The sequence below is a fragment of the Sabethes cyaneus genome, chromosome 3 (genome assembly GCF_943734655.1).
Source record: "Sabethes cyaneus chromosome 3, idSabCyanKW18_F2, whole genome shotgun sequence".
In the NCBI taxonomy this organism is placed as follows: domain Eukaryota; kingdom Metazoa; phylum Arthropoda; class Insecta; order Diptera; family Culicidae; genus Sabethes; species Sabethes cyaneus.
In genome coordinates, this window is record NC_071355.1 from 43493131 (window position 1) to 43515993 (window position 22863).

At 40.3% G+C, this 22863-nt stretch overlaps 2 protein-coding genes across 2 annotated transcripts in view; one reads left to right on the plus strand and one right to left on the minus strand.

Moving 5' to 3' along the window:
• Positions 1-5544: 5544 nt before the first annotated feature.
• Positions 5545-6090, plus strand: LOC128739514 (uncharacterized). Its single transcript, XM_053835008.1, has one exon. It carries the CDS (start codon positions 5545-5547, stop codon positions 6088-6090), a length of 546 nt encoding a protein of 181 aa, XP_053690983.1.
• Positions 6091-15220: 9130 nt separating this feature from the next.
• Positions 15221-22863, minus strand: part of LOC128739515 (neuropeptide CCHamide-2 receptor-like) — a 29139-nt gene continuing 21496 nt past the window's right edge. The window contains exons 3-6 of the mRNA XM_053835009.1: positions 16358-16577; positions 16079-16248; positions 15658-15972; positions 15221-15455 (exon numbers count right to left, since the gene is read on the minus strand). Coding sequence (XP_053690984.1) covers positions 15221-15455; positions 15658-15972; positions 16079-16248; positions 16358-16577 — 940 coding nt within the window. The remainder of the gene's footprint in view (positions 15456-15657; positions 15973-16078; positions 16249-16357; positions 16578-22863) is intronic.

Below are 22863 nucleotides of genomic sequence, written 5' to 3' on the forward strand. Positions count from 1 at the left end.
ACCAGTATCCTTGATCTATTGTGATATCGCCCGGGTGTTTGCTGTATAACTCGCACTGCATTCATTTTGGCTATAATCGCTATTGTATGCGTGCTTGTGTGTAATTGGGTATCCTTCCTTCAATGCTTTTCCTCTACTTTACCCACTTCGTTCCACATGACAGCACGCAATCCCCAATTATAACCATCCCTGGCGTGGCTAATGCAGTGCATCTATATTTATATAAGAGGCTTATGTCTGTACCGAAAACCAGGTCTCTGACAGGACGTCATAAGAGGCTTATCGGTAACTAAAAATCAGAGGGGTTGTGTACAAAACACAACCGCATATTTAGGTGACGCAGGACTACGTAAGTCTCTTTGTAGTGATAGTAGCATGTATTCATGCTTGTAATCATTCGATTCTTCATGTATACATGGTATATGCAACATATATACATGCTACATGCGTTGTATGTAACATTTATCAAAGTAGTAACATTGCATACGTTCAATTCTCAAAAGATTGTGCATTTGAAAACAATTTAACAAAGTCAAGAACACAAACTATTGCTTCCCTACTACCTTACTGAAATTAAAGATTGTTTTTATTATCCATGGTTTCCCACGTTGAAGGGATTTTACCAATTCAATCCTATTTTATCAACAGCACATCTTTTCACTACACTTCTAATGAAACGGCAAGCATGCGTATTCATACAGAGTCGTATTATAACCGAACAGTACAGCTGTAGCACATTTTTCCAACACAGGTTACAAGTTCGCCGAGGTTTAATCGTCTCGCAGTAAAGAATTTGCGATCTGTTGGGACAACGAACTTGTGTCATTTTTTCTGGCACACTTCCCTAACACAGACATCAAATTGGACTAGGTTTAATCGCGTTCGTAAGAAATCTGTTGGCACGAGGGGGCTTTGTTACTCTCTCTGGCGTACTTCCCAAGCAAGGACGTCAAAATGATTTAGGTTGAACCGCGGTGTTAAGAAATCTTGTTGAAATGACGAAACTTGGTCCCTTGTTTTGGCTTACTTCCCAAGAACAGACTTTAAATTGGTATAGGTTTAGATCATCGTAAAGAATCTTCCCACCAATCACAAAGCGAACGAGTAAGATTCTGGTAAAACATAGGTTCATTATTTTCAATTTTTCAATAGTTCAACATCAAGAATCCAGACTTTTCTTCATTTGAGTCAATTATCAGAAGATTTTCCGACCGATTGGTGTAAGAATATTGAAAATCGATCGGAAAACAGCTGAGCTATTAGCGCTCAAAACCTATCATTTTTCGTGACGCTCGCATTTTTCGATTTTTTGGAATAACACCCTATCTCAAAACTTGCCGTAAGACGTAGTCCTACGTCAAAATAAGTCCCTGACAGGACGTCATGCTTTCGTAGCAATGGGTTGTATTATCAGTCACCTCACTGGTCACCTCACCCCACCTCGACTGCTGGACTGCTCGATTGCTCAACTGGTTGACTAAACCGCTCGACTGGGCTGGTTGATTAGACTGCTCGATTTGATTGCTCGACTGGACTGCTTAACTGAACTGTTCGATTCGACGCTCGACTCAACTGCTCGATTCAACTGCTTGATTCCACTGCTCGACTGGACTATTCGACTCAACTGCTGGGCTAGACTGCTCGAATGAACTGCTTGACTCAACCACTCGATTGGACTATTCGAATCAGCTGCTCGACTCAACTGCTCAACCAGATTGCTCGATTCAACTACTCGACTAGACTACTCGATTTGGTTACTCGACAACTGACAGCTTAATTCAACACCTCGACTAGACTGCTCGCCACTCAATCCGACTGCTCGACTCAACTGCTTGACTTAACTGTTTGATTCGATAGCTCGACTTAACTGCTCGATTCAACTGCTCGACTGGACTACTTGACTGAACCGCTCGACTCAACTGTCCGACTTAACTGCTCGACTGAACTGCATGACCCGACTGCTCGACTAGAATGCTCGACTAGTCTACTCGATTCTAGTGCTCGACTGGACTAGTCGACTTAACTGCTCGACTACACTGCTCGATTAAACTGCTCGACTCAAGCTCGACTCAACTGATTGGCTGGACTGCTCGACTCAATTGCTTGACTTAACTGTTTGATTCGACAGCTCGACTTAACTGCTCGATTCAACTGCTCGACTGGACTACTTGACTGAACCGCTCGACTCAACTGTCCGACTTAACTGCTCGACTGAACCGCATGACCCGACTGCTCGACTAGAATGCTCGACTAGTCTACTCGATTCAAGTGCTCGACTGGACTACTCGACTTAACTGCTCGACTACACTGCTCGACTACACTGCTCGACTCGAGCTCGACTCAACTGATTGGCTGGACTGCTAGACTGAACAGCTTGATTTAACTGCTCGACTAGACTGCTCGACTCAATTGCTTGACTTCTGTTTGATTCGACAGCTCGACTCAACTGCTCGACTGGACTACTCGACTCGACTGCTCGACTCAACTGCTCGAATAAACTGTTCGACTTAGCCGGTTGACCCGACTGCTAAACCATTCGATTCGACTGCTCGACTTAAGCACTCGACTAGATTACTCGATTCAACTGCTCGACCGGACTACTCGACGTGACTGCTCGACTCGACCACTCGATTCAACTGCTCGGCTCGACCGCTCGACTCAACTGCTCTGCCGGACTGCTTGACTGAACAGCTTGATTCAACTGCTCGACTAGACTGCTCGACTTGACTGCTCGACTTGACTGTTCAACTCGACTGCTCGACCCAACTGCTTGACTCGATTGCTTGATTCGACTGCTCAACTCGATTGGTTGTCGCGATATCATATGACCGATGTTAAATCAGACCGAACTAAGTCCAAAATTTTAAAAAATAAGTTAATGATTGCAAACGATCAAGAATTTTCTTAGCAACATTTCACTCTAATCAGACTACATAAATGTTGCAAACAGCCAGAAGTTTTTATTCAGTTAAATAAAATCCATTACGACCATAAAAACTATTTATTTCAGTTTCCGGCTATGACTCTTTTATGAACAACATCTTAGAGCTATATTATGCAATATAAAAACTCAAAGAACTAATACAAAGATTAAACATCTTCGCTAACACCGGCCAATGGAATGTATCCGTAAAATTCGGGCTCAACTAGCTTTACTATAAGAGTCATTTTCGCACTGTCAATAGGCCATATCGGGATAATATAGAATTCAGCATGAAGGAAGGGTGGTGAGGGGCCTGAGCATAAACCCATGCTAAAGTAACATTGATATCAACTGGCCTGATTCTACTAAGATTCAAATCCATGACCATTCGCTTGACAAAGCAGACTCGGTAACCTTGCGGCTACAGAGCCCCCCTACAAATTGGGTATTCACGATAATTTGCCGACTTTGCTGCGCTCTTACCTCACTGGCAACACTATGACTGTCAAAATCGATGAATACGCTTCGTCGTCCTTAACAGTTACCTTCCGTGTTCCCCAAGGCAGTCATTTGGGACCGTTCCTTTATCTGTTGTATATTGTATATTTATCTGTTATCTTTATCTGTTGTATGTTGTATATGTTCAAATTAATATCTAATTTAACTCAGGTATAATTCAAAGTTTTAAGCCTTATTTTCTAAAGCAATTATTTGCTAAAGTTTTTGTCATCTCTCCCCGCCCCCCCCCCCCCTTTCCTTTGAAATTGGCTTGAAAAATCGGGTGGAAAAAAATAACTTGAAGAGAAAAGTTAAATTTTTTCTATAAAATCAATTTTCTGCAGGCTCTATAGCCTAAAGAACTTGAAAAATGAGTATACCAGCGGAGTTAACGCTTTTAGCACGAAACAGAAATGGAAATTCGATGAATGGTATTTCCGAAAATCGGCAAAAGAAAAATTCTTTCGTTTTTGTCGTTCTTCTCGTAGGTTTTTACATGAAAAATAATAACATGTATATGAAAAGCAGGAATAGATTTGGTTTTCACGTTTAATCTTCGAGTAAAAATGCTTTAAACGCATTTTTTGCTCGATTAAAAAAATCTCTTTGTTTGTTTTTCGCCCTCCCTTCAGTTGCCCAAAACCGGAAGGACGAAAACTTTATAAAATATTTGTAGTAGCCTTACGTCAATTTATAATCCAAGTCTAATTTCAGATGCAATTTCAATCCCAATTTCAATTCCAATTTGAGGTCCTGTTTTAAAGCCAATTTCAAGTGTTATATTTCTGATTTTCAAATACAATTTGATTTTACCCCCAACAAAACTCTTCCAAATACTTTGCGGTTGCAAGACCTGTCATACTAAAATTGTTGAAATCGGTTGAGTGGTTCCGGTGTCATGTTCCGGGTTCTACAAGTACTCCATAAATAACTTTTTCAAATTTAGCTTTCAAATTTAGGGGTGGTACGATCTATCATGGCAATAAGTAAAAATAAGTAAAATCGGAGCACAAAGAGGATGACAGCTCTGCTCAGCTGTTACTTTTTAATATCAGCACCGAAATACATAGTCGAGCAGCGCAACGTGACCGAGAACATTCACGCGCCGGCTTGAACACTCCTGCTTGATGCCGGGTGCGCAACTTTATGCGCCAGCCTGCTGCTTACGTTTTTATTCCTATTCGGAAATGTAATGCTGCGCTTGCTGCGGTTACGGAGCTTACTTCCAGCCATCATCGCACACGCGGTTCCTTTTTTTATGGTTCAGCGTTTATTTGCTTTCTTTCTTGTTGTTCTATTTCCTTTTGCTGCTGCTGCTGCTGCCCAGCCCAATCCCGGTGGACGGGCCTTACATGTACGCTACATACATATATACATACATACATATTATTATGCTATTCAATGCGACGACTGAGCAGCAGCAGCAGTTGTTTTTGTTCCCTTCCTCTTTGTCCGTTGGTTCGTGTGCAGCTGGAAGATATGTGCTAGCGGGTGTATTTCTGATCCGATGCAGTGTTGACAAATTAGACTGCATTGTAAGGATGTTAAAACACTGTTTAAGATTTATCTAGAGTAAAAGTTCAGTTGAGAAAACAATGGTTCACCTGATTAACTATGAATGTGACTGAAAGTGTGTTTGAACTTTCAAACAGAGATTAAACCGATCATGCAAAAATATCGAGTTAGAAAAAAACTTTAATCGGCTGGCATCCCTGATTGCCGACATCCCTTATTGTGCCGCGGCACAATGAAGGGACTCGGAAAAACATATGCCCGCTTTCCTCCCTAGCAGTTCGCCCGTTGCTACTTAATGCTTTATCAGGGCAACGTGCATCGTTGCACCTTGTCGTACGATCCATTCTGTATTCGTACCCAATTTCCCGTTTATACCGGCAGTGGTGGAAAGGGGCCGAAACAGGACTAGTCTCGCCGCACACGGCACGCACGCGGCAGCAGGTCCGAACCTTCGATCGGTTCGAATCATTTCAGGTAGTGCCGTTCGCAAGATAGCACGTGCATTTCCCGAGTTCGAACTTAAAACTTACGAAACGAGTGTTGAACGAGTCATGTGAAATTTTCTAGCTTTAGCTACGGTTCCAAAGAACAAAAGCATTAGTGTAACCATGCCAAAAACTGTCCCAAAGAGCTCCCCCAGCGGAACTCCGAACGCAAAGCGCAGGCGTCGAGAGCTGGAGTCAAATAGTGGGGACGATTCCGAAGAATCGTCCCGAAAGCGACCAAATCGATCCGAACCGGACCAAAGAATCGTGGAACCTCTAGTGAACAATCCAAATAATGGTGCAGCAGCAAATCCGCCGCCATCGGTTTCTCCCGACAATGCGAACCGGAACGAGTCTCACTTCCTGCTGGAGGCTCTGCGTCGAATTCAGGAACTGCAGGACGAGATAGACTTCCTGGAAAATGATCCGTACGCGGAGGATGCGGACTCCTCGGAAGGGGATGACGAGCTCAGTTTCGATCAGGACTTTGCCCAGGCAGAATCGGCAACCGTCGTGGTGGGTCAACAGGCGGAAGCGTTCGGGTTTGCTGTCTGCGCTCGCGAGACGATGGCATTTCTCGAACGGGAAGGAGTTGCCATGGATAGTCCGTTGATGGTAAACCTTCGAAATCGTCTCATCGGTAGATGTGAATCGAATGTGTCCTGCTGATGCTGATCTCTTATAGTCCTCGCGACAGAGCTGCATTCTAGTCAAACAGTAGTGTGTTAAATGCGTGTTTGTGTGCGAGTGTGCGAGCGGAACTTTACAGAGTGAGAGGTACTTGCCGGGTGCTCCGGCGAGGAAAAAGTCTAGTCTGAACCATTAGCCTCGTAAGTGACCAAAGTTTGTGTATTGAGTACCAAAAATAAAGTTTAGGATACCATCGATAAAAGTTTTGTTCTTACTGTTATTTATTGAAGAATTTTCCGTTTGGTCTTTGAGTCCAAATTTTATCTCAGTTGAAGAATTGAATTGATTTTTCTTTTTCTTGTAGTTAATCAACAGAAAAAAAAACTCAGTCCCAGGCAGGTAAGTTCCTTCTTTTCCAGTACGTAGTCAATTATTTTCTTGTAGAAAATGTAACAGAAATTTTTATTTAATTTTCATATAAGGTACCTCGGGGTGAGTGGGACCTAAAAATTGTATAGTTAGGGAAACTCTTCAGTGACATCACTTCGAAGGTTTAATTACAAAGAATGACTCGAAAAAAAAAATAAATCTAAGAATTTTTCAAAATCATGGTGGTGGGTCCCACCTGCCCCATTTAGCGCATAAAATAAATGCATAATTCATTAATAAACTTGGCAAACTTTGAGCAAAAAAAAGTTCCGATTATAGTATTTCATTTTAGTATTTCACATAAGCTAGATACAGTATTGTTCCGATTATATCAGCCCCACCTTAACTTTTGGGCTGATATAATCGGAACAATACCTACTGTATCTAGCATATGTGAAATACTAAAAGGAAATTTCATTAATGGACGATTAAAAGGGCCCAAGCTTTCCCGTTCGAATAGAACGGAGATTACGTTTATCGCTTAAACCTAGACTTACATGATGTCCTGAAAGTAAGCTAGTTTGGGAAAGTGCCAAACAATAATCTCACTTTGAACGATTCTATGGATATACAATGCTTCAATGTGTTCAGAGCAGATATCTCGTAGGAAAAGGTGATGAAAGTGATGTGAATTCCGTATTTTAGCGTCGCGAATTCTGATTGGCTGTAGGCAGCAAAAATTAGAAATAACCCAGTATCAACAATTAATTGAAATTGAAGTGCACAGTAGGACGGGAGCACGGTAGAAGAAAATAATGAAACAAAGGTGTCGCTCCGTTTGTCCAAGCTAAAGGAGCCATGGATCGAACTAAGCTGTAATCGCAGCTTACAACCTTTACAACCGGATTCCGATTACCAAACGGGAACTCAACCAAAAAATTGTTTACAAAAAATTATTAGGTTTTATGTTTTGTTTTCTCAAAGTCTTGCTTAGTATAGTCCAATAAGTCTAAAAAATGGTAGAAGTAGGGTAAAATGAGCAAAATGGGGCACTTTCCGATGACAAACAGGAAAGGGGTGGGCACCACGCGATTCTCCGGAAAATTTTACATAAGATCATTTTTATTTAATCAGCCCGCAAGCAGTATCTTAATTGTGTCCGTTTTCGTTTAGTTTTTGCCTATAGTGCACCGGACGAGAAGTTTAATCTAACTCGTTTACTAACCGGGACGACGAAACATTAAATAAATTAAAATTAATTATATCCCGGGCTGCGGGCTCTATTACAAGGTCAAGATAAAAGCGCGAGGTAGCTATCTTACATAGTTTATTAAGCGTCAATTTGTGCTAATTTGGTTGAAAAACAAATATTTCTAGATTGATTTCATTGTAACAGATAATATGTTTGTACCTCTATAGCTTGAGGAGCCGATAAAAGCAAATTATTTTTAAAGGTGACAGCCCAGGTTTATTTTACTTTGAATTCTTTATTTCGTTTTGATTGAACAACGATATGATAAAAACAAGTTAATAGTTGCACGTCTTCCGTTTGCTGTAAGTATTCAAATTATGTATAGCTACTGATTGGGTCCAAAATATGTTACTTACCTTACCTAACCCTAGAAGCAGATCTATAGGAGTACACGGGGTAAGAGAACCCGGTGGGGTAAGATGGACAACATCGATTTCTATGAGAAATCCCTCTAATCTTCCGGGGGGTTAATGTGTTCCATCGCATAAATGTGTTGCATAGTACCTTTTTGAATTTCCATTTGGCAGTACGATTGCTGTGCAGGATCTAGTTTCCGAATATGTGGCAGTAACTTGCAAATAATGATTCATCCTTATCCCGAGTACAAGGTAGATGTTCTTTTCTCCAGTATTTCTAGTTTATGATTCTCTATCTCAAGTAACTGTGTTGCATGAGACATTCACTGTCACCACCCAAGTAGCACACTTTTGGCACTTTTAGTTGCAGCAACTTATTTATTACTGAAATTAGTCGTATTTCGGTTGTGACAACTGTTTTCTATCAACTGTGCTAGTAGGGCAAGAAATCTTGAACTTACCTGCAGGCTGCAGATGTATAAAATGCTTCGTATTTCTATTAAGAAAACATTATTTCAATCTTAATAGTGGCAGTATATTTCTCATCTGCAAATGTCAAATTTAGACTCTTTCTCGAAAAGTGGTCAGGTTTTGAACGCTAATAGCTTAGTGGTTTCCCAAACGATTTTCAATATTCTTACACCAATCGATTGGAAAATCTTCTAAGAATTGGCCCAAATGAAGAAAAGAGAAATTGAAAATAATGAATCTATGTTTTACCAGAATTCTCGCTTTGTGATTGGTTGGAAGATTCTTTACGATGATCTAAACCTATACCAATTTGATATCTGTGCATGGGAAGTAAGCAAGAGTGATAAAGCCCCCTCGTGCCAACAGATTTCTTTCGAACGCGATTAAACCTAGGCGAAATTGATATCTGTGTTGGAAAAATGTACTACAGCTGTAGTGTTCGGTTCTAATATGGTTCTGTATGAATACGCATGCTTGCCGTTTCATTAGAAGTGTAGTGAAAAGATGTGCTGTTGATAAAATAGGATTGAATTGGTAAAATCCCTTCAACGTGGGGAACCATGGGTAATGAAAACAATCTTTAATTTCTGTAAGGTAGCAGGAAAGCAATAGTTTGTGTTCTTGATTTTGTTAAATTGTTTCCAAATGCACATAGAAATAACTCTGAAATCTTTTGAGGATTGAACGTATGCAATATTACTATTTTGATAAATGTTACATACAACGCATGTAGCGTGTATATATTGCATATAGCATGTATACATGTAGAATCGATTGATTACAAGCATGGATACATGATAGTAGCACAAAGTGACTTACGTAGTCCTGCGTCACCTATATATGCGGTCGTGTCTTGTACACAACCCCTCTGATTTTTCGTATTCGCTTCTTTTCCAATACTGCGCTACATTTAAACGAATGTGTTGGGAAAATGGACAAATTTCGGATGACGATGAAAAAAAACAAATGATAATTCAATGAAACAAATTTTCCTTAAATACTATGTTTTGTTGGACCTTCTATAAAAATGCATCGACATCCCGCCAGGTGGCCTAAGGCCGATGTAAACATCGGCATATTATTCAACTCTTTCGTGGCCTTGGCGATCAGCTCTTCCTCCGTTTTGGTCGCAAAATTATTGGAGTGAATGCTCCGTTTGAGATTCGCCCAAAAATTTTCAATTGGTCGCAGTTGGAGGACGTTGAGAGAGTTGGTGATCGTCGATACACCGTTTATCTGAAGCCGTTTCATGTTCTCTAGTGCTCTCTTTGTTATTATCAGTCAAGACCAAGTTCGTCCAAAGGACCACATCCTTTGCGTGATACGTGATACCTGGCGGCAACTTCCGGTAGATACTTCGTACTGTATCTTCGTATCTCCAAGTTCGTATAGCCAGCCTCAACTGATGCTTTGGCAAAAAAATATCCATTTTGGCCAAGTACTTTTTCACAGTCTAGCCAATTGCTCCGATCTCCCGGCTCAAGGCGCTAAACCAGGTTTCCATTCAACGCTTTCGCCTTTCTCGCGGGAATGGATGTTGTGAATGCCAGATTGGCTCTATTCGGCAGATACGAAATGATTCACCATGTCCAACGTCTTCGCTACGGGATAAAGCTAGCAGTACGAACAAAGTATCGAGCGTAGTTGTTTGACTGTTTTCGCTATGGCTGTTGCATCCAAATCAACTCATATCGTGGTATGAAAAATCGCTGAAATCAGTCTAGTTTTTTAATGCATATGTTATTGCTAATGCTTTACTAAATTGCAAGCCTTTTTTGGTGCCCCCTAGAGATTGCGCCCTTGGTGGGGGCCAGTCTAGCCAACCCCACGCTACGGCACTGCTGTTATCATCCTTCTTGTGTACAGGGAACATAACTGAATCTTTCCGCTGGGTAGGGAACTTGCACTGCTGAATTGAAGCATTAAACAATGGTGCGAGAGCTAGCCAGAACAGTAGAATACTTTTTCTGGATGCAAGATGGAATACAGTCAGTGTTTCTAACAGCGGAGGCACTTTTTCCAAGGAAGCAGAAAGACGATTAAAAGCCTGCATTGAGTGTGTTGCAAAGCAGTTGGCTTGCCGATCGTTCAGAAATGGATCTACAGGCAGGCCATCTTCAATGTCCTGCATCCTTCATTCTTTCATCTTTTCCTCTTCATTTCGATTGGTTCGACTTCAACTTGACGGGTAATATCTTTCAACGACGACTCACTCGTGAATGATACATTTGTACACGCAAAATAATCCACACGTTCTTTCCACGTGAAAAATCACGTAAATTTCTCTACAGGGAGTTACGTGACTTTCAGTTGAACATTATTGGAAAATACAATAACATCTATCTGATTTCCACGTAAATGCACGCATACTAATGCAAACTACGTTAAATTCACGTAAATAATACGGGAAAAGTTAGATGGAAAATAATCACATAACTGTTCCCGTAATTTCGACGTGAAAATTATTTTGAGTGTAGGTAATTGTACTTAGGATTAGAGTGACTATATACAGAGTGGCGACAAATCATCCCAAATGTATGCAATGCGGTTTTTCCAAGATTTTTCTTTCTCTTTCCTGCATACGCGTTGGTCGTCTGCTCGATTGGAATGACACTGACAGATAATTATTATTCCAATTTTGACATTGTCGCCTCTCTGTATATAGTCACTCTACTTAGGATATATCCATCGTACACTCAAGTCAAGTTTACGTGAAAATATATGTAATCATCTCTCATCCATAACACTTTTCATATAACATTCACGTGAATTATTGGTAACTTGCATTCATACTAACCAGTTTACGTGCGATCCCGGTAAATTTTATCAACTTTCCCATTAACTAGTGTTCACGTAAGTTGCTATACAGAAGTTTATATGATTTTTCACGTGGATTCGACGTATCGACTTTTTTTGAGTGTATGTGTATTGTATTTTATTTTATATCATGAAGACCATTAAGAGTGCGATGATTTTTTTTACAAATAAATAAATAAATTAATAAAACGTCGTTATGCCAAACACCATTTGATATTTGATATTTGATATTTATTGAATAATTTCAACCGACTGATTGGTCTAAATGAAATGCTGGCTGAGAAAAGCCGCCTTGAGAATGCCCAAATCATGCATCCTCAAAGAGGCATAAAACCCCAGCATCTTTTCTTAACCATAAATACATTTTAGGACAACAGCAAATAACATATTACATTACATATCACACTAAATTCCATATATACACATACAACTACAATTGGTCAAGTATTAAAAGTCAAAAAGTAGTCTACTACGATTGTATTCTACTGCCAAATGTCGAATTGGCTCATGCAGGCCATAGTTGGTACGGTGTGTTCCTATACGTAAAAGCTGTTGATGTCGTTGAGGGCGCAAAGGGCAATACAGTTGGAGTGGGGAAAGTACAGGAGAGCTATCGTATATCCCCACTAGTATCTTGTGTGCCATACTAGCGATAATATCTTTCCACCGTTGTTCAAGTGAGGTAATGCCAATTAGACTATATAGGTTTTCGTAAGATGGCAGGCTTTCGGGATTCCTCCAAGGCAGCATATGGCAAATTTTCCTGACGAAGTGTTTCTGAATTCTTTCAATTCGTTGAGACCAGTAGTCATAGTGGGCGTCCCATACGGCGCAGCTTGTTTCTAAAATGGAACGAAGCAGCGAGCAGCATAAAGCGCGCAATGTTCCAGGGTCTTGAAATTCTTTGCCAATCCTTAGTACCATTCCCAGTTGTCGAGTTGCTTTGCTGATGATCATCTCATAATGTTGTCTAAACGTTATTTGCACATCCAAAATAACTCCGTGATCAGTAACCCTGTCACCACGGTGCAAGACTTGATCATTGATGCGGTAGTCGTATACTAATGTATGTTTTTTTCCAGGAGAAACTGATGACAATACATTTTGGGATGCTTATAGTCATGCAGTTGCAAGTGCACCATTCAGAAAACCGGTCAATCAGTTCTTGAAGTCTCAGACAATCGTCGGAGTTGCGAACGATAATGTAGATTTTGGCATCATCCGCATAAAGCAATCTACTGCCGAACGGTAATAGACGGGATATGTCGTTTATAAATAAAGAAAACAGTAGTGGTCCTAACGTGCTACCCTGAGGTACTCCTGAATTGTTTTGGAATCAACAAGATAGAGACGCACCAAGTTTTATTGCCATCCTGCGGTCTCGTAGATAAGAATGGAGCCAGGCTCTTAAACCAGCAGACACTTAAACTGGGTATCAAGCTTAGCCAGCAGAATTTCATGGTCCACGTGATCAAATGCAGCCTTCAAGTTAGTGTAGACTGCATCAACTTGAAAACGCTGGTCCATTGCGCGCAAGCATAGAGAGGTGAATTCCAGCAGGTTAGTTGAAACAGATCTTCCAGGAAAAAAACCATGCTGTGACGTAGATTTATGTTTGAAAATCAAAAATAAAATAAATGATAAAATTATAGAACGATCTCACCGGCATTCCCTGTTTGTCCTCCTCCGTGTCGATAAGCTACGAAACATGATAGCAAATTCCTGGATCTATTAGCGATCACCTTTACGTGATTGAAACAATAAACAGCACAACTCAAAATGAGCTTATTTCTGCTTTGACATCTGGCAACCACCGGATGGACCACTTCCGGAATGAACTTATCCACCATCCTGTTGGACACATGAATCACTCTGTTGCTGGCTTCCGATTATTCCCTGTTACAGCAGCTTCACTGCCTACCAGTTAGGCCTCGTTGCTACAACCATGTTTGGATGACCACTGCTTACGCAGGACCTTCAAATTCGACCTCTCTGTCTTTTTCGATCAGTCGATCCGCCCCAGTTTCCCTCTGGTCCGTTCTGCATTCTGCTTCTCATCCAGTACCGGTCTTGAATGCCGGGCGTCTGCAGCTTGCGCTCAATGTCTTTTTTACTTAATGCCACCAGTGCCATATTAAAACCGGAAATCCTTCGCACATAAACGCACGTTATTCCGAATGCTCTTGTACTTAGTAGCACTAAATTCACCTTTTCACACAAAACTTTTGATTTATGGAAAATGTATCGTATCACAATCAACCTTTATTCAAAAAACTTCTAGTTTTATGTTATTAATGTTAGTTTATTAATCGGAAAAAATGCTCGCGAAAAAAGATGACATCCATTTTCACAGTAGCATGAACCTAATATTGTGTAAAAACTTTGTAAACGAGAACCTTTATGTAGGTACCCATGAATATCTTTGCTTAAGAAAATAACGTCAGGCATTTATTGAAACAGCCTTTCACCTCACAGAAAAATTTTCTACACAACAATGATTGATGATACAAAATTGTCAACTGAACAAATTGCGACAAGACTGTGTTGGCGGTCGTTTACAAGTTAGTCTCTAACACCTTTTCTAAGTTCGTCAACCCTGTACAACAATTGACATTCATTAGAAAGTTTCTCATTCTCACACGAGTAAAGTTTTTCTGTAAACGAAAATTTTTTCACCATCGCAAGCTTTCGACAAAAAAAGTATATTATGGAAAACACATTTCCATCAAAAGCCACAGCACAGCCTTAACTCAACATCATTAACACTCATCAGCCCGGTGCTTTTGCATCCATGTACATACCTGCCGGTATGGGACCTGTATCCCAGAACCGGGAGGCAACACGAGTCGCACGAGCGCTGGCGCTGTCGTTATCAGCAGGTGCCATGCTACTGACACAATAAATTTGCGCAAAAACAGGTGCAGGACTATACTGCAGCGACAGCAAGGTGCGATGCAGAAGTTTTAATACTTTCCTTTTTGTTTAGCTTGCACATACCTACTTTTTCACCAACATTTTATGTTATTATAAATCAAAAGTGGTTTGATTAATGTTAAGTGCAAACCTTTTCGGCGGACTTAAATTTCTTTCCATTCTACCGCGAACAAAACTAATTATTCTTGTTTGTTTGACATCTCGTTCACAGAACATCCTAAGATTGATTTATTTATTTTCTTTTTTTATTTAAATAAATTCATAAATATCGTTTCGGTCATTCAATTTCGAGCTAGGTACACACATTTAGTCAGTAAAACTGTGCTTACGTTTTTTACAGCCGTTCAAGGATTTTCGCTGCGCGTCTTTTATTATTCAATGGCAATCGAAAAGGTGCAAAATATGACTGAGCAGGTAATTTTGTGTTGGAACTTTGCGCTATTTAGGCTTCCTGTACAATAATGACATCAGGGGACGAATATTTTTTTGATTGTTTGGTTCGATTTGATACTTTACAATAATTCGTTAATTTTTTCTCTTACGTCGTTTTTCTTCTCTTGCAACAAATTGTTTACTACAAAATTCGCGATTATTTAGGCATTCAAAAAATCAGCGAAAATTTATCTAAGCTTGTTCTTAAATTTTTCGTTCAGGACCAAATTCTTCGTATCATTTTATTTTAATAATCTATCCTTTATAATCACCAAAACTTGACTATCCCGTCAGTTTCGATCGCTTATCTTTCACTTGAGCCAGAAACTGGAACTTACCGGAGCCAGCAGCGCTTCAGTTACAGCTCTACGTTAAAGCTGTTCTCTTCCACCGTTCCGAGTGTCCGGCCGACGACGACGACGGTGCTGTCGGCATTCCGATTGGCTTTCTTCCTCAGCGGCTATTTCCGGCTCGGCTTCAGCCCGGTACCATTCTTGTGACCTCCACCCTGACAGTACACCGTCAGCCGGACGCTGTCTCACCTTTTCGTGCTCTGCACCGAGTGAACCGACAGCGACTTGCGGATGCTGTGATTGTGCTGGGAGCGTCGTATCGTCGACACGAAGCTGGTCTCGCAGGCGTTCCCCGCCGAGGACATGCCAATGCGTCGCTGAACCGTCATCTGTCGGCAGCACAGGTACCGATGAAAGTGCTGCCGGAAGACGCCGGAAACGCAATACAGGGCCACCGGGTTGATGCAGGAGTTAAGAAAACTGCAAAGAGAATGGTAAGAATATATTTTTATCATCATGTTTTTCTCTTCGTTGCTAACGAACACAAACATCCGGCAAAGAAAAAGAATCCGTTGTCAGGTTGCGTTAATTGTGTCTTGCTTGGAACGACTTTCCTCATAGCAGTCGCTTCAACGTTTTTTATTGGAAAAAATGGAAAAACAACAAAACGGTGCAAACTAACCTCAAGCAGAACCCCGTTATTCGCAGAATGTTCCAGAAGTCATCGTACTCGTACTCGGATTTTGGGTTCAGATGAAACCACAGCTGGAACACGTGGTGCGGCAGGAAGCAGATGATGAACACCACCACAAAGGTAATCACCATCCGGGCCACATGCCGACGGGCACGGGCTTGTGAGCGACTCTGCGGGCCAGCATTTTCGCCGGGCATGTCTCGGGCGCTGGTGTGCAACCGGTACGCCATCAGGATGTACAGGATGCCAATTATCGACAGCGGCAGGAAGTAGTAAACGGCCGAGTTGATGACGGTTTTGTACCTGTTGAACGACAGTGCGGTTGAGTGGCAAACATGTTACAAGTCACTTGCGTCATAATGAGCTCTACAACTGAATTTAAATCGAAATTTGCATAACAGCAACTCACTTTGAGTAGGCTACAGAATAGTTGCTCCGTTGACCGAATGGTGAGCAGTATTCGATGGTTTTGTTTGGAATTTCCACGGCCACCACATCGGAAATGACTGCCGAAGGGATTGCGAAAGCGATTGCCAGCAACCATATGAGAACGGCCACTATCACCGTTATCGGGCGTGTCTGGTTTTAAATCAAAATTAAAAGAGACATTAAAATCGAACATCGAAATCAGTTTCGAATTTCCAGTTAATTTAATACCCAGACATATGATAGAGCCGTATAACTGTACCTGCAGCTTTCGCAGTGGATTGACTATCGCACAGTACCGGTCGGCTGCCAGGGCCGTCAAAGTGAACACCGAAACACCGATGCTGATTTCCCGGAAGCACTCGGTAATTCGACACACGCTGACACCCCAGGGCCACGATTCCAGGATGTAAATGAGCGAGGCCGAGGGCACACACACCAAAATCACCAGCAGATCTGCCAATGCCAGCGAGAAGATGTACCTAAACGAATGGAAGAGAAAGCGTTCACTTGTAATCACAGTCACAGATTTTCACATGCGGCAAAGAGAATCAGTGAAATGAGTTTAATTAGCAGTCCATTGAAATGAAACTAGCGTCCGTACCGGGAAACCATGGAAATCAAAATCAGGTCAGTCAGAAAATTAAATACATTGTCAGATAACGCTATTATGTGTAGTGAAACTCAATGAATATTCCATTTATTTCAACTAATGGTGAAAACAGTTTTATGGTACTAACAACGGCTCATTTAGATAATTTTGTTATACCATTAGAAATTTCCCGTTTTGCAAAATGGTATTCTGTTTCCTTAGGATTTAAAATTCAGGCAATTTGACAACTCTTGTAAAATTATTGACCAGGATGTTTGAAAACTTGAAAAGTTTGAATTTGAGCCTATGCTCTTAGTTACGTTCGTTTCCAGTTAAGTCCGAGGTACCACATGGCAAGCATGTCGGTCCGTTTCTTTTCCTGCTACACATGAATGATGCATACTGCATTTTGATGTGTTACAAAAAATCTTACGCGAAACATCTGATGCTAGGGTAAAGAACTAGTTTTAAGCAGTCTAAGCGGGTCACTGATTGTTTTACCTTATTACAAGCGATGGGTTGACTAAGAGGGGGATATCAGCATACCAATCTTCTTGCTATCTTTAGTTCTTCAAGCTGTTACCATTGGAAGACACTATTGTTGAGCTAAACTTTTGATTTTTCGCTTTAAAAGTTGGAGCGGCGGAACTAATTTTGAACAGACCGAACCTATTTTCACCCGCAAGGTGCTATTTCAAGCAATCCTGAAATCTGAATTTTTTTACGTCCCCTTAAAAAATCCCTCGAACTTTTCCCCCTATTCAGTAAGTTCGCGTTCCTGTCCGCGACCTACTAATCGGCATCTGATGCGTAATCGGCATAGCGTATCGGCATAGATGCGTAAAATGCCATCAGTCTAAATTGTTTATCGGGGCATACACTCACCGCACCGTTGGGCAAACGGTATTCGTCGTCTCTTTTATTCGCTAGTGTTCTTATGGGAAACTGCGAGTTTGACGTCTCACTCGCTGTTCATAAGGATGGTGGGAGAACAAAAGAGGTAAACATAGTAGTACACACGGTCCGACTCAGAACAGTGTTGTCGAAGCAAATAACATTGAAACACATCGTTGCTTCATTAAATCACTGAGAAAATCTTCGACAATTATTGAAAAAGCTGTCTTTTGTGTTGTTTTTAATAAAGAAAAATTAATTATGAACATACATTTCTGTTGAAAGTATTGAACCACGTTTTCACCATAGGAGGTTTCAGTTAATTTCAAACGTAAAATTCTTATTTCCAGAACCGAAACAGTGTCTTGGCAACACGATAGTTCATCAGTTGTGCTGCAGCTGCTGCTACTGGTGAACAGGTTCCGTCAATTCAGAATTTGTTTTCAGTTTTGTTAGAAAATAATAAAACTTTCGGCTAGTGACAAAGCCTTAGATAATAGAAAAAAAAGAGAGTGAATAATATGGTATGTGACAATTGAGTGCTTGACTTTTAGAGTGGTTGTAATCAGTGCTGAAAAATGTGATGGATTCGTTAGTAGCGAGGTGGCGATTGCCTTCAGCAGCTGAAAAATGTACGTTTTCGGACAACAATTTTTAATTCGTCATATTTCTTGTCGGAAACCCAATAAATTGTGTTTGTGTGAATCAAATGTATGGTTAAGTGATTTGTGAAGATGATCCTATCAAAAGATTTTGAAAATATGAATAAAAAAGTGCATTTTCGGCTCATTTATGTTCAACTGATTAAAATAGGTGACACCGCTTAACTCGTTCCTTACCCTATAAACCCATTAGTCCGGACTCCGCTGGGATAAATGTAGTCTTTTTTCACCAAAAGAAAGTTATTTTTATATGCATTCGAATGATTTGTAGATTTTTTTACAACACCGGTTTGTTTCTTGAAGTTTTAGTCAAACAAAGCTCATGCCACCCAAATTTTGCGATGTAAACTGAGAAAATTAGCGTAAAATGACATGTAAAATCACATGAAAATAGCTTTCATTTGGCGAAAAAAATCGGTTTTATCCTATCAGCTTCCAGAGTTATTGATTGATACATTTCTATACTCCTAGAAAAGCAGAGTAAAATCCCTTTCATTTGATCAAAATTGCTAGAAGTAGACACGTGCCGTGAGCAAGGACCACATAATCGGAATCCCCATAAAATATCTTTCTTTTGATATCAATAGATTGAATGTAGAGTAAATTGACCTACTCTTTATCTATAGCTATAAAAATGGATTTCTGTCTGTCTGTCCCTATGTTCCTTTTAGAATCAAAAACTACTGAACCGATCGGCGCGAAAATTTGCATGTAACGGTTTTTGGGGCCAGGGAAGGTTCTCTCGATGGCAAAAGATCCCTCACCCTACTAAGGGGGGGCTCCCATACAAATCTATGCCTATAAAAATGGATTTCTGTCTGTCTGCCTGAATGTTCCTTATAGAATCGAAAACTACTGAACCGATCGGCGGGAAAATTTGTATATAGAGGTTTTTGGGGCCATGGAAGGTTCTTATGATGGTTAGAGACCCCTCCCCCCACTTAGAGGGGGGGCTCCCATACAAATGAAACACAAATTTCTGCATAACTCAAGAACTAATTAAGCAAAAGGAATAAAATTTTACATGTGGGTGTTTTTGGAGACAAGAATTTTTTCTATGGTGAATTGAGACCCCTCCCCACTTTAGGAGGGAGGGCTCCGATACAAATGAAATGCAAATTTGCTCATAACTCGAGAACTAATGAATCAAATGGAACCATATTTGGCATGTGGGTGTTTTTGGAGGCATGAATTTTTTCTATGATGTGTTAGGACCCCTTGCCCTTTTTAGGAGGGGGGCTCCCATACAAATGAAATGCAAATTTGCACATAACTCGAGAACTAATGAATCAAATGGAACCATATTTGGCATGTGGGTGTTTTCGGAGGCATGAATTTTTTCTATGATGTGTTAGGACCCCTTGCCCTTTTAAGAAGGGGGGCTTCCATACAAATGAAATACAAATTTCCTCATAACTCGAGAACTAATCAAGCAAATGGAACCAAATTTGACATGTGTATTTGACATTTTGAAATTTTTCTATGCTGAATTGAAACCTCTCCCTAATTTAGGAGGGGGGGCTCCTATACAAATAAAATACAAATTTCCTCATAACTCGAGAATTAATTAATCAAATGGAACCATATTCGGCTTGTGGGTATTTTTGGAGGCACGAATTTTTTTAATGATGGTTTGAGACCCCTCACTCCTGTGGTAGGGATATAAGAACTCTCATACAAAAAAATAGAAATTTTTGCGTAACTAAAAACTAATCGAACTCGAGAAATTTTAAACGCTTTCATAAAACTTTAATTAATAACAAGACAATAACAAGGCTCCGGAGTCCATCAAAAAAATAGATAATAGGAAGAGGAATCTTGTTCTTTATCAAGTATCGATGAAAAATGTTCCTGATATATGCGAAAAAAGTATCCTTTGTCATTCATCCAGATTCTGATTTGCCCAAGCCCCATTCGGAATGAAAGCTTCGGGCAATATCATTAGCAATACGTTGATATGGCAAGATGACGCATGAAGGCACTGCTGCACCTGAGGCACGGTACGTATTTAAAACGGTTTTTTTTTTTCGAACCAATGTCAACCAAGTAAGCGTTTTTAACGCTCTTAGGAATAATAACAGCTTTCGTATCTGGATCAAGACAGAAACCGATTTCCTCTCTATTGAAGACTCGACGACTGTCTGTCAATATTCCTGCGTTTTCTTCCTCTTCAAGTAGTTCTATAACGGATCGAAACCATTTCCTGAAGCTGCTGCTGACGTTACTTTCTCAGGTTTGCGTACCGATATTTCCGGATGCCGTTTAAAAAATCCGAGGTACCACTTGTAGCCTGAAAATCGAAACCGGCGATTGCAACTCATCTATGTTTCTTGGAATCGAAAACTAACATTTCAGATCGACAGTTATTGTCTGTTACTGTTAGGTGAATTTATTTTTTTTTTGCTTTAATATTTTTTCATAGTCGATGGTGCATACCCAAAGAAATGAACTTTATAAACAATATTAGTAGTTTAGCCAATTGGTTTCCAGCCAATTGTCCGATTGAATTCGGATACCGCTGCAAGAAAGGATTGTTTTGTTTTGATCATGTCAAGCATCCTGGAAGGGTTACATGATGTGCGGAAAATTGCGGTGAAATGCTCTGCCAAGCTGATCCAACCGATCTCTTCGAAAATGTTATAAAATATATGCCTATTTTAACATGTTAAATTACTTGGATTTTTCATTTAGCGTTTTGAGAGAACTAATAATTTGGATACGGATATACGAATACGGATCTCTCAATCCAAATAAATCAAGTAAAGCTAGCAAAAATTGCTGTAGAACAACTAATATGTTATGATTCCAATTCATTTAATAACCGTTAAAGTTCTCTACAATTCCTAGACCGAAGATATCACTTCCAATTAAAACTTTCTTATACCACGCTCAGCACTGTCTGAGCCAGAGGGAAAAACCGTCTAATCACTCGCTTGCGTGCGACGGAACTTTGTCACAACGAAATCAAACTTCTAGCGTCAACTAGGCACCTAATTGAAATGAAGATACATCGCCGTCGGAAACACGTTTCCCAAGCGGAAAACCGGAGTAGGATATTATTTTCGCTCGGCAGTCTATAGCAGTCGTCTCGTTCCACCTAGGGCGATTCGCACCAAGCACGGTGTCAATTCTACATCTGAGAATAAGAAATTGTTCTCAATCGTGGGTATTAATCTACATACAAATAGGAATTTTTGCTTGCAGAGCTTTTTTCGTTCAACTAATTGTTGAACGTTGGAAGACACCAATTTGATTTGAGCTAGGGAAAATGAAAGTTACTTTAACAATAAGTATAAGTCTATTTTCAGAAACTTTGGACTCATGTTTTTACGTTTTTCTGTGGCTGAACACATAACAAAAATGCTACTGTTATTGGAACTAATACCGGAGGTATTAGGCTATTTTCATCTAGTCCTAATATACATACCTCCATTGAATTTTCTCCCGAGAAAATTGGAGCCTCTGTTTGTCTTGTCGATTCACCCAAACTTTACTCCACAGACGGTTCAACTGAATCGGTTTTGGCGGCAGACATCGCCTCCTCGACGACAATGAATCCTTGTTCTACTTTGCGCCGAGAATCAATCGTACCTCCGCCAATCGAGTAAGACGCTGTTGATAGTCAAAGTGAGCCGGAGCGCTTGTTTATCTTTATAGCAGTTCCCTGAGTGCAAACAGAATGATAACACAATGGAGAAAATGCTGTTTTTCGTCGTCAAGTGAGACATTGTTTGCAGCATATTTCGTTCGTGTTTGTGTTTCAAATAAAAATACCGAAACCGAATGTTTCCCTGCGGCAGACATCCATCCAGTCCATATTCCTACGTATCGAACGACACGAAGGAACAAAAAAACACAGCCACTTCAACGACAGCTCGGGGAGGAAATTCAATTACGATGCGCGTGTTGTCCTGTGGTGGAGGATTGTTTCCACCACCGTTGAACCAATATCCAGTGTTTTGCATTAGAATCGATCTAGTTTGAAATATGGTTTCGGGATTCAGCAGTACGATGAACCCATTATGGATGATATTGACAAGTCACTAAGCACCATGTGTAAACAATAAATATGTCTGTAGTTGAATGTGCTGTCTAAACTTCTCCTTCAAGCGAATTAAAACTTGCAGTTTATTAATAAAACCATAAAATAAACTGCCGTTTTATTACACTTTAACTTTTCAGTTGTTATCTATACCAACGTTGACGTTGATGAAGTATAGTTTTTTTAACTTTAAAATGTATTCAAACAACAACTCTGACATGAAAATTCACGGATCGAAGGCCGCTGGCGTACCTAGATGGCGCCTACTGAGGCACGTGTCCCACCTTCTGTGATCGTGTATTATTCACTTCTGCGGGGTTGGGATTTAAACCCGGGTCCTCGGAGTGAGAGGCGTGAATGCTCACCACTACACTAGGATTGACATCAAGACATAAACTGATAAAATAAATAATACAAAAATAACACAATAATAAAACTAAAAAATACAAAAACAATTGAGTTTATGGCACAAAAAGGAACAATAATAAGCCACAAAAACAGACACAGGAATGACGCAAAGATGATACCAGTAATAATACAAAAATGGTACAAAATACGCTAGTTGGCTTTTCAGTTTT

Excerpts from the sequence above, each read along its gene's own strand:
- LOC128739514 (XM_053835008.1), top strand. The coding sequence starts at position 5,545 with ATGCCAAAAACTGTCCCAAAGAGCTCCCCCAGCGGAACTCCGAACGCA.